The 12975-nt window shown below is 36.6% G+C and overlaps 1 protein-coding gene across 1 annotated transcript; it reads left to right on the forward strand.

Moving 5' to 3' along the window:
- Positions 1-490: 490 nt before the first annotated feature.
- Positions 491-4452, forward strand: Bhlhb9 (basic helix-loop-helix family member b9). Its single transcript, XM_010618783.3, has 3 exons — positions 491-733; positions 1286-1366; positions 2118-4452. Exon 3 carries the CDS (start codon positions 2428-2430, stop codon positions 4063-4065), a length of 1638 nt encoding a protein of 545 aa, XP_010617085.1. The 5' UTR covers positions 491-733; positions 1286-1366; positions 2118-2427; the 3' UTR covers positions 4066-4452.
- The last annotated feature ends 8523 nt before the right edge of the window (positions 4453-12975 follow it).

The following is a 12975-nucleotide window of genomic DNA, read 5'->3' on the forward strand; positions in this document are numbered from 1 at the left end:
ACCCCCGGTGTCCGGGGTACTGGCCCTTCCCACAGGCTCCTGTTGAAGTCAGAGACTTGGCTGCTTTGTAGGCCTGGTGAATTCTTGGGAATATGAGCAGTAAAGCTTGGATTATGTAGATACCAAAATGAAATATTAAACTGTTTTTGGTGTAGTACTGTTTTATTGTCTTACATTTTAGGCCTCTAGGCCCAGTTTAGATCCCCGGTGTCCGGGGTACTGGCCCTTCCCACAGGCTCCTGTTGAAGTCAGAGACTTGGCTGCTTTGTAGGCCTGGTGAATTCTTGGGAATATGAGCAGTAAAGCTTGGATTATGTAGATACCAAAATGAAATATTAAACTGTTTTTGGTGTAGTACTGTTTTATTGTCTTACATTTTAGGCCTCTAGGCCCAGTTTAGATCAAGCAGAAGGCGTGGTTGCGTTTCACAGCAAAGATGCATACAAATATTGTGGTATTAACTGTCTTATTCAGAATCTGTTTTCTTAATAGGGTAGTATAATTTACATATTTTGATGTGTGGGAATGAGCCTGGAAGTATCTTCTTGAGTCATATTAGAACATTAAAGTCAACCTGTTTTAGTTTCTTTTTCTAGGAATCCGTGCATCTCAGAGCTCTTATCTTTATGCAGAAGCAGTTCCTCCAGAAAATTTCCTGACGGTGACCCACGGTTATCCGAGGAGCCTTGAGAATTCCTGGAGTTAATTTACATTGTTCCAGACCGTCACAAAGGTTTCTGAATTTTAATTCTGAAAAATCTATCCATTAACCTGATACTTTTCTAGCATTGTCAGCCTATTTTCTTGATGTTTTGCTGAATGTCTTTCTGTAGTTGTGACTTTTCTTCACCCTTAAGATTATTTTTAGTTGGAAAGATAGCATCTCCTGAGAACCCTTGCTTTGTGAGCAGGTTGGCATTAGTAGTAAATAAGGTATTATCTAAATACTCATGGGGAAGGAGACCATAGATGATTTGAAATGATAGTGCCTGTTGAGTTTACTACCTCCTTTCTAAATGTGGTTGCTTATTTCTTATTCCTGCATTTTATGTATTTGTCTAGGAATAGAGGTATAAAATCTGCTGGGAAAATGGGTGACTTCGGAATTGGGAGGAGGTATAACCTACAGAGTGTAGGTCTTAGAGGGGATGGTTGGGGAAATTATTGGGGAGGAACAGGTGAGAGACATTTACTTGAATATGCAAAAACACATAACCCTTGTCAATCATGTTGAGACATTTTAGTCTTTTGTTTTTCTTTTCTCTGCTTTTCTTGCCTGTTTTAGTTTCCTTCAAAGATCTTTAGGTAGCTGCTCACGTGGAAGTTAATTAAGAAACAAAACGAAAGCTGTTTATTTGGATTCAAGGTGGGTATGAGTGTGAACATGAGCACCTCTGTTAATTAGGGATGGGATAACTGTTGATGACTGAGGCCAGATCATATCTTTGAGTCATTATTTTCCAATTTTCCAAACACCTCTACCTTCTTATTTGTGTATTGTTATTGGGATAAGTGTAAGTCAGCATGGTAAGTAATTCATATATATAAAGCAAAAAATGCAAAAAGAAGCTATGAGGAATACTAAGGCAATCAGAAATGTGTTATATAACCAATATTCTAGATTTGTTAAGGCAGGTATTGGCAAAACCAGAGTGCAAATCAATGTTTCACTCAAAATTCTCGTTCTTTGTATATTTTTGTCCATAGGTCAACTTGTTGGTCAGCTGTAGGCCTTAGCAACACTAGAAGTGAGGAGGGAGGAGAAAATTGTATCAGAACAGTGTAGGTTGATATGGAGCCTTTCTGGATAGACTTGCTGTATCTGGTGGTGTGTACCTGTATGAACCCAAAGGGACTGGCTGCTCTTTTATGTTCTCCCATGCTAGTAAAACTATCTGCTAACCCTGTTGTGTTGATAAAAGAATGGTAGTACCTGGGTAGGATATGTTGGGATTTAGTGGGAATATGCAAGTGATAAAATGAGATAGGTGAGTTTTCTGCTAATTAACTTCTAATGTACAAGTCATCTCTACTTGCATGATCTTTTCTCTGTGGCCATCTGCATAAAGAAGCAAAGTTGCAGGAGACTGGAATTCCGTTTCTTTCTTTCACTTCAGGTCTATCTCTGTTAGTAGCTGTGGTGGCCTTGGATTGGTAGAAGATCATTGCCTTCACCAGGTCTGCACTCAGAAACCATCATCTTCCTGCAGCCTGAGTGTGCCTCTACTCTTGCCATATCATCGACAAAGGTTGTGTTTGGACAGGGGACTGTGTGACTTCTAAACCTACAAGTGACTCTTTAGCTCTTGCTACCAAGTTCATCTTGGTAGTAAAAAGTCTAAAGTAATAACTTCTAAAGACACTTATCTGGTACATGCTGAGAACCAAGGCCAAGACTAGACAAGATTATATAACTGGGCTTTAACCATGACTGGAACAAAGAGTAAGGCTAGAGGTCAGGCCAAAACTGAGAAAAGGGCAAAAGTACAGGGTAAAGCTGGAGCAGAGAAGGAGGTTACAGGTGCAGTCAAACCAGTAGCCAAGACTAGGTCCAAAACAAAAGCCAAAGCAGGGTATAAAGCAGATATAGTGACAGATGTGAAGGTAATATCTAAAAACAGGATTGTTGCTGAGATGAAGGATCGAGTCCTGTCAGAACCTAAGGCTCCAGTGAAAGCCTTAGCAGATGTCAGTTCCAAAGCTGAGAATGAGGTTGCCCGCTCCACATATAAAGACAAGGCTGGTAATGATACTTGGTTCTGGGCCGGGGAAGAGGCCAGTATTAGCTCCTGGTTCTGGAAGGGAGAAGAGTCTGGTAATCATTCCAGTACTAAAGATAAAAATAAAGGTGATACCAGTGCCCAGGTCTGTGCTGACAAGTTGGAGTCTGTGGCTGGGGCCAGTTGTAAATCTATGTCAGGGGTTGATGATGAGGAAGAGAATGTTATAGGGAACTGGTTTTGGGAAGGAGATGAAACTAGTTTTGACCCTGAGCCCAAACCTGTATACAGGATAGTTAGACCTCAGCCTGTGGATGCAATTAATCAAAAAAACAGACCCAAGGACTGGTCTGAGGTTACTATCTGGCCCAAAGCCCCTGCTGTAACACCAGCAGTGTTAGGATTTAGATCCCAAGTCCCATCTGAGACAAGGCCCTCTTCATATATTGTTGTTTCCTCAACTGAAGATAGTACTCATTCTCCTGCAGCAGCAGCCTGTTCTTCTAGGAACACTTGCTCAAGCTCACAGCCTATTCCTGAGTCCCCATTTGGTTCTGACCCTTGCATCCAGACCATAGATGAAATTAGGCAACAAATTAAGATCAGGGAGGTGAATGGGATTAAGCCATTTGCTTGTCCTTGCAAAATGGAATGCTACTTGGATTCTGAGGAATTTGAAAAACTTGTTAGTATACTGAAGTCGACCACCGATCCTCTCATTCATAAAATAGCACAGATTGCAATGGGTATCCATAATGTTCATCCATTTGCCCAAGAATTCATTAATGAAGTGGGTGTAGTAACACTTATTGAAAGCTTGCTTACTTTTCCTTCCCCTGAAAGAAGGAAAAAGACTGTAATTACTCTGAATCCTCTTTCTGGGGATGAAAGACAACGCAAGATTGAATTACATGTTAAGCATATGTGTAAGGAAACTGTGTCTTTCCCTTTAAACTCACCTGGACAGCAAACAGGATTAAAGATACTTGGGCAACTGACTACTGAATCTGTCCATCACTATATTGTTGCTAGTTACTTTTCAGAGCTTTTCCATTTGCTGTCTCAGGGAAATCGTAAAACCAGAAATCTTGTTTTGAAAGTACTTTTGAATATGTCTGAAAATCCAACTGCAGCCAGAGACCTGATTAGTATGAAGGCATTGGCAGCATTAAAACTCATCTTTAACCAGAAAGAGGCAAAAGCCAATCTTGTTAGTGCTGTGGCCATTTTTATTAACATAAAGGAGCATATAAGAAAGGGCTCAATTGTAGTTGTTGATCACTTGAGTTATAATACACTTATGGCCATTTTCCGTGAAGTTAAAGAGATTATTGAAACAATGTAAAATGATCCAGAAATGAAAGAGAACACTGAATTATCTCCAGATTCGAAAAGGCTGTACATTTCTAAAGATCATTGCGTAATTTTTATTATAGTGTACACATTATACATTACATCCTCAACAGTGTTACCTGTGAGGGTGTAGCTCTCAGCTAGAACATTTTTTTTGTGCATCAAATGAATACTAACATCTGAAAATATTTGTTGCTTTTATGTTGTCTAGATTGGCATATTTAAAATTTTACTTAAAGTAAGCCAGTTCACTATAAATAAGCTTAGCTTCATCATTAGTATCTGCTTAGATTCATTTGTAGTTTCAAATGGCAAAAAAGAAAATGTTGGGGCTGGGGATTTAGCTCAGTGGTGCTGCGCCTGCCTTGCAAAGACAAGGTCCTGAGTTCAATCCCTGGTACCAGATGAAAAAAATTAAAAAAAAAGAAAAAGAAAAATGTTGAATTTGTAATCGACTTACAGAAATAAGGTGTGGACACAAAAATAGTATTACCTACAGATGTATGTGTGTTATGTTTATGTGTTTTCTATCAGTACATTTAGGAGGCAGGGGTTATCATAAGGGATTTCTGTCTTCCCCCTGTTCCAAATATATCAACTCATTTAAAACAGAAATAATTGAATCTTAGACAAAATGTGATGTTTGTTAACTTTAAAAATTTTTATTACTGCATTTACAACTCTTAAATTGTTAGGCAGTTTCATTGTGTCAAAGTTACTTTACATAAAATGGAGGTAGGCATGGGGAGAAGATTTATTGAGTGCTCTTCATTAGACATTGTGTTGGCACTATATTTTGCAAATTTTTTCCTCTTGCAGTGATCCTGTGAATGTCGTACACATATTTTTTATTAGAACTCATTCTGGGCATCCTTCAAGGAGAATTACAATGGTTAAATACATTTTTCTAGACCCTCATTAACAGGCAGTTGACATAGCTGTTTTGTCTGACATTGACCCCCATCTCTCGACATCACCTTACAGTCCTTCAGTTTTTTAGGTAGTGGCATTCAAAGTTCAGAGAGCATTTGGTTTAATGGTTTAACTTTGTGGTGGATGATGTCTCTTCAAGGTGTTACAATTCTTAACTTCCTCCAGATGCACTTGTCCTTTAGACGTTTGGCTATAGTTGACTGGAGAGCAGGAGAAAACTCTGAGATGGATGTACGTATTTTGCCTGGCAGTATCTGGGAAATGCTAGGTATTCAAAACTTTGTTCAACGAATAAGATGTAGGTGTGGATCACATAAGGAAATATAATATTGTATACCCTACCTTTTTCTATCCATGTGTTCTTTTTATTTTAAAGAGCTGGCATTGTTTTAAACATTGTTTCGTACCTCGCATTTAAAAGGTAGCTGCTTTCTTTCTCTTGAAAAATCATACTTTACCTTTTTATGACTTATTCTGTGTCACATAAATGAAAGTCCAAAGAACTCCATCTTTTACTAACAGGCAAGCCCAATTTGCATTTGTACTAGCTAAAACAGAATAAACTTAATTAGAGATATTTGAATCCATAACTGAAGTTCCACCAATATAGAACAGAAAATCAAGGGGAGAGGATACTGTCTCAAACTACAAGATAATGATTCCTAGAAGTCTCTGTTGCCCAGAAAACATTTCAGGAATTTGGTTGAGGTTATCAGATTTAGAAGGAATTACAACCCCTGGTCTGAGCTGTGGAAAAAGTCTTTATGTATAAAACCATCAAGTATATGCTTTTGATATTTTCATGTAAGAAATCAAAACAAGATGGTACTATAAATACTATTTGTAACTTGTCCCCTCCACTTATTATATATTGTGAACATCTTTCTATGTCAATAAATATGGTTCTGTAAAATACTTTTGAATCACTTACTGCTTTTCTTTTTATAGTTGCCATATTATGTTGTAATCCTCATTGCATATTCTCTTAAATATACAGTATGTGTTAAGATTTACTAGTTGTACCTCCAAAGCCTCATGCGCTCATAGGTAGGGGTTTGGGGAGGTGATTGGATCATAAGGGTATGATACTGTACTCACCAGAATAGTCCATTGATGAGTTTGTAGCCAAATGAGATGTTAGGAGGTGGTCTGGTCTGAGGAGGTGGGTCACTGGGGGTGTGGCCTAGAATGGTGCATCCTTCCTTGGTCTGCCTCCTTTCTGCCAGCCATGCCATGGGTGGTTTCTCCTTTGCCATGCTTCCCTGCCTTTAAGCCAGCTGACTATGGACTGAAACCTCTACAAACTGAGCCAGAATAAACCTTTCCACTTCACAGATGTGAATATTGAGTATTGTGTCTCAATAATCAGAAAGTAACTAAGACAGTATGCATAAAATTTTTCTTTTGTAAAAATAGAACTATAGTATTTAGCAACTCACCTCTTTTGAAGTTTTCTTTGCAATTTAGTATTACACAGATCTACCAAATGGTTTGTTTTTAATATTAAGTTTTGCATATTTTATATCCACTGTATGACTAAATGTATAGTAACAAAGTTGAATTGTATTCTGCCCTTATTAAAGCTTATTGGAACTAGTAGTAAAATGATTGTAGATTGATTTGAATTCAAGGTGTCCTAACCAAACAAGCCGTATTTGTGATTAACTCAAAGTGAAAGGTTGTACCCTCTCCCAGGCCAAATCAGCTATTGGATACTTTCCCCAGGTTAGCTTAATGGAGTAGGTGCAAAGGCCTATACAACTCACAGGGAAAACTACTTACACTGTTATCTACAAGGTGAAATATCCAAATACTATTTTATGCCTTTTTGGGGGTAGTACTGGGGACTGAGCCCAGAACCTTTGGCATTGAGCTACATCCCCAGCCATTTTGTGTATTTTTATTTTTGAGACAGGTTCTTGCTGAGTTACTAAGTTTCCATTCTGGTATCAAACTTGACATACATCTATCTCAACCTCCACTTGCTGGGCTCACAGTCATGTACCATCACATCTGGCTCACAATGAATTGTATTTAAAAGCTTTATTGAGATAAACTTGACATACATTGAATTGAATAAAGTATACAATTTGATCAGTTTTTACATGTATATTAAAGCATAAGCACAATTAAAATGATGAATATATGCACCACCCGTGAAAGTGTCTTAATGCATCTTTACAGTCCATCTCATTTCTGTCTGTGTCCCCATAACCCCAGGCAACTACTGATCTGCTTTCTAATTACATAGAATATTTGTACTTTTGTAATGAAATATAAATGGAATCATACAGCATGTACTCTTTTGGAAGTGAGGAATTCGGCTTTTCAGGGTAATTGAAGTTCATGTTGTCTTTAAGTACATTAATTTTTATTGCCAATTAATAGTCCACTAAATGACTACAATATCCATTCAACTGTTGGATACACATTTATGGTCAATTTATTTTATTTTTATTGAGTTTATTGGTACAATCTAGGTATACAATACAGTTACATTCATCATTGGGATCCTGTACCTTTACATAATAGGTCTTGATTCTCATTTTTTCCCCTTGTCCCTGCCCTCCCTTCACCCCCTCCTCCCCTCCCCATTTACAAACACTTTATTTCCATTTTTTCAGTTTCTCATATTTTTTCCTCTCCCTTATTACCTTTCCCCCACCTTTCCCACTTTCCCTACACCTTTAGCCCTTTACTTCCTATTTCACATTATTAATTATCTCATTAGGATCCTGTGTACTATTATAGTTTTTCAAATCAGAGAAACTATTCAGTATTTCAGTTAAAGAAATCTCTGTATGAACATTAAAAATAGGGAATCCTAAAATAAAATTAAAAAGGAAAGTAAAAGAGAAAAGGCAATGATGTAACATCAAAATAATCCTTAATTCTGGAGATGAAAATGGTCCCTGAACATATTTAAATTGCTTCTTGTTCTTGTAGTCTTATTTTTTTCATTATTTAGAGGATACTTTATTAGTTTCTGTAATCAAACCCACATAGATATGACCTTACATATTTAGTACAATGTGTTACCCCTGTACACATGGAATAAAAAAAATAAAAAATGAAAATAAAAAAATTTACATTTCTAGACCAATATGGCTGTCCATTTCTGTACAATGCCACCTCAACACAGTAAATTAGGATAACTTTTTCCAAAGTTGACAGCACCGTTAAAGTTTTAATTATTACAAGTAAAGCCACTGAAAATTCACAAGTATTTCTATGGAGATACACTTTTATTCCAGGTATATATGAGTGGAATAGCTGGATCATATGATAGGTATGTTTTCCAGTTTTTGTACCATTTTTACATTCTTCAAATTGTGTATGAGGGTTATGGTTCCTGCACATCCTTGCTAGTACTTGGTATGGTTAGTATTTTGAATTTTATCCATAGCTCACAATTCTAATTTGCATTTAATTTCTCTGATGATGTTCAACATTTTTCATATACATGTTTGCCATCAATTTTTTGGTGAGGTATGTATAAATCTTTTGCCCATTTAAAAAATTGGATTTTTGATTTTTAAGTGGCTAAAGTGTTCCTAGTTATATATTGTGCAGATATTTTTCCCAATCTGTTGTATTATTCTCTTAAAAATGTCTTGCAGAGAAGATATTTTTAATTTTCATTGACTAATAGCAATTATTTTACCACTTGGGCTTCGATATTGTGTACACAAAATTTCTATGACCAAGGTGACAAAGATTCTGTACTATTATTATTTCTAAAACTTAGTTTTCTAGTTTTTTGTGACAAAGTTTCACTTTGTAGTTCAGGCTGGCCTTGAACTGATGGCTATCCTCTTACCTCCTCAATGCTGGGATTGCAGGCTTGTACCACTATACCTGGCTTCTAAAACTTTTATAGTTTTAGTTCTCATGGTTAGGGCTGTGATCCATTTTGACTAAATTTTTGTATATGGTACAAATTACATGTCAAAGTTCATTTTGGGGCCATAACAGTATCCAAGTATTCCAGCACCATTTGCTGACAAACCTCTTCTTTCTCCACTTGCATTTTGCCCAAAATCAGTTGTCCCTATATTTATGCATTTATTTCTGGACTTGATTCTGTTCCATTGATCTAATTATGTTGATATCAGTGCTGCTCTGCCTTGATTACTGTAACATTAGCACACTGTTATCTATAAGGTCAGATATCATCCAAATGCTATCTTGAGATTAGGCAGTGTGATTCTTTTAAATAATTGTTTTTCAAAGTTATTTTGGTTATTAATCTTGTGTTCCCATATGAGTGTTAGAAACGTCAATTTTCACAAAATCCAGCTGGGATTTTCATTAGGATAGCTTAAATCAGTAAATTAATTTGATCTTGTATTTAATGTTACTGAATATTGTCCGCGAAATAACCTCAACTTCCTTAGGTCTCCTTTAATTTTCTCAGCAATGTATTACAGTTTTTATGCAACAGCTTTTCAACAGCTGTATATATTCTTTTATATTTCACATTTAATCAGTCCCTTGGAGATGACAACAGGATTTATTTTACTATGAGAATTAAGGCCACAATGAACATTCTTGCTCATATTTTCACAACTTTTAAAATATTTATGCAAGATAAACCCCTTAAATTGGTACTGCTTTTTTGAAGATTATGAATGGCAGTCCCCTCTGGCTGAAGACCACCTAGATTATGCATATATTTTAAAAAGTTGGATTTGTCATTGGAGTGTGTGAAAATGCATGCCCTGCAGAATCAGGGTGCTTCAGAAAGAGGGTTTTATAAATGATTTGTAGGACTTGAGCTGTGTTAAGTGATTTGTGTGAAAGTTTTAAGTTAGGCTCTGTCATAGATTGAAAGCCTCCAAGAAATATGAGTAATGTATGATTTGATATCTAGGCCAAGGCTAAAATTGTTTTTGGGAAAGCAGCAGCAGTAACTGATACTAGCCATACTAGTATTTTGTCATTTTTATGATTCAGATAGTGTTTGCTGTGTTCATACATGCTTACAGGATGGCTTTGTGTCTTGCTATGTAACAGTAATAAGGTGGCCTCATCTAACTGAATATTTTGTGAAATGTTAGCAAGAGAACTCCATCGCCTAACTCTAAGTGTCAGGCCAGCTCTTGGATTTTAGGAGCTGCTTTTCTTATGAATATTTACAAATTTCTATTTATATTGCTGAATTGACCTTCAAAATAAATTCCCACCAAATCCATGGAACATGAATGTCTGTTTGTTCATATCTTTGCCAATATTTAATACAATATTTTAAATCTTTGCTACTCTCACGGGCAAAGCATTGTTATTTTTATAACAACATTGTAAATATTACATATATATTTTATAGCTATAAAATTGAATAACACCTCTGTATTCCATTGGGGTTAAGTCTATGTATGTGAGGACAATGTACCACATAACCTAGTGAAGGCTGAAGAGTGTAGTATGCACACATGTACCATTTTGCCTATTTCTTTTTACTTCCTTATTGTTGCCCTTACCATGTGATCTCCATATTCAGGCATTTGCAAGTATCACCAGCTGACAACAGCAAGAAAAGTTGTGACACTTTGCAATTTGTGAACTAGATTAAAAATACAAAAATGAAGAGTTTAGTTGTACTGAGTTCCAGGGCTATGTTCTTGCACTGTGTTAGGACCCATATTTGTATAAGTGCATATGAAAAACACCTCCCATGGAAAACCTTACACTGTGGTTCAAGGGGAGGCAGAATGAATTGGACCTGTATACTACTTTCCATAAAAGCAGCTTAGCTTTTGGGTTATGTGTAAGGCTGTGTTCAGAAAAAGGTTCCCTATGCTAAAATTAATATTAATACTTTATTATATAGGCAGTCATCTTTCAAAATAATCTGGCATCTAATGGTTGAATTTCCTTTCTGCATATTCCTAACACTAACAATATTAATGCTTACTAAGGTTTTTTCAATTGAGAAATCTATTCATGTTATTGCAAAGATTCCACTGTGTTCAGGATTCACATAATGTACTGAAGATTGGAGACTCTGGCTAATGCTTTCCATTATATGGCCTGAGGACTTACATAAATTCTATTTTGATGAAATATGTCATATACCACAGACGAGCATAGATAGTAGTCTTGAATAAAATTCAAGTCCCAAATTCATTTTTTGATGCTAAGATTCTCAATTTCCTTGCCTTTTATTGGCTGAAATCATATTCCCACACTGTGTGGTGCTCATTTGTGCAAGTGTTCTGCTTAGAAAAATTCTGGAAATAGAATTTTTAGGGCTCAGTAAAACACTTTTCATTGTTGGTGGAGGTGTAGAATAATAGTCACTGGTCAAATTGGAATCACTTGGAGAGATTTTAGAAGATATTAATACCCAAGCTTCTGCTTCCACAGATGCTGGCTTAATTGGTCTGGAGAAGAACTTGAACCTTGATGATTTTTACAGAGATCCCTCAGTTATTCTAATGTTCAGTTAAACCTTAAAATTACTGTTGCAGAGAATTGGGCAATCTCATAAAATATTGGAGCTACAGGAAGATAATCTGATATAATCGCCCTCCTAGCCCTGATGTTCATCCTGAGTGAAGACTAAATTAATAGATACATATCCTGCAGAACATGCACGAAAGTGGCCAAATATATAAATATATTCATTGCAGCATTGTCTGTATAAGGAAAATGAGAAATATGAGAAATATCCCCAAGTAAAAGATTAGTTAAATAATTAAAAATGGTTCCATAATGTGGAATATTACGCGTTTATAAAATTAGAGATTTATGCATACTAAAGCATGATTTTATTTTAATTAATTTTATTGGTACATTTAAGGTATACAATGTAGTGGCATTCATCATTGGAAATTTACAGCTTTACATAATTCATCTTGGTTATTTTTTCCCCATTCTCCTGCCCTCCCTTAAACCCCTCCACCCCTCCCTATCTACAAAAACTTTGTTTCTATTTTTACTTTTTCTCATGTTAATTGCATTCCCATCTTTCTTTTCCCCTACCCCTCCCATTTTCCCTTCTGTTTTGCACCTTTTCTTCCTATTTCAAATTATCTATTATAACTTTTAAGTCCTTATTTACACTTTCAGTTTCTCACATTAGAGAAACTATTCAGTATTTACACATGTGTGTCCTGTTTATTTCACTTAAGAGTATCACCTCAATGTGCATCCATTTAGCTATAAATGTCTGTTTTATGCATTTCATTTGTTTCCTATTTTGGGATTCTATCATGTTTCTAAGTTCCCGTATTTTTTTTTTTTTGTATCTGTGTCTGCTCTAGATTTCTTAATCATGTCTTGCACTAGGGGTACAATCTCTGCTGTTATCTGAGAAATTATTTCTGATTTTTTTTCCAGGTCCTCTTTTGTTGCCAGTTCAGGGAGTCCAGTTGATTATCAGATTGTTCCATTTCATGTCCCTTTGGGGTTGCCTTAGGTGATCTGGAAGTCTGGTTTTGGAAGTTGTTTTTGTGTTTTCTCATTTCAATGGATGCAGCTTGCTATACCTTTATTGAGACATTTTGCTCACCCAGTGGTCTTCAATTCTCACCAAGCCACCAAGATGCCTTTTTTCTGCTGCTCAGCTGTACACCAATTCCTGGGTTCAAACCACAGATGCTAAGGGGTGGGTCTCTGACCAAAGCTTGTGGACCTGTGTAGCTCTTTCCTGGGTGGAACTTTGCTGGGCTGGTTTGCCCTTGTCTCTGGGATCAAGGCAGATCCTTCACTGGTATATGCCTGCAGCTGCGTTGGTCTGTATCTCAGCACTTTTCCCAGGGATCTGTGCACAATCACTGATTTTATGGGACAGGCCTCTGACTGAAGCTTTTGTGTCTTTGCAGCTCTTTCCTGGGTGGGCCTAGGAAGGCTTTCCTGAGCCTCTGGGGCCTGGGTGGATCCTGGCTGGGATCTGGCTGCTGCTGCTGTGGTCTGGACCACTTTTTTTTTTTTTTTTTTTTTTGAAAAGGTCTCCCATTTTGGTTTC

The sequence above is a fragment of the Fukomys damarensis genome, unplaced genomic scaffold (assembly GCF_012274545.1).
Source record: "Fukomys damarensis isolate Sample0158 unplaced genomic scaffold, DMR_v1.0_HiC HiC_scaffold_39, whole genome shotgun sequence".
Lineage (NCBI taxonomy): Eukaryota > Metazoa > Chordata > Mammalia > Rodentia > Bathyergidae > Fukomys > Fukomys damarensis.

Excerpts from the sequence above, each read along its gene's own strand:
- Bhlhb9 (XM_010618783.3), top strand. The coding sequence starts at position 2,428 with ATGACTGGAACAAAGAGTAAGGCTAGAGGTCAGGCCAAAACTGAGAAA.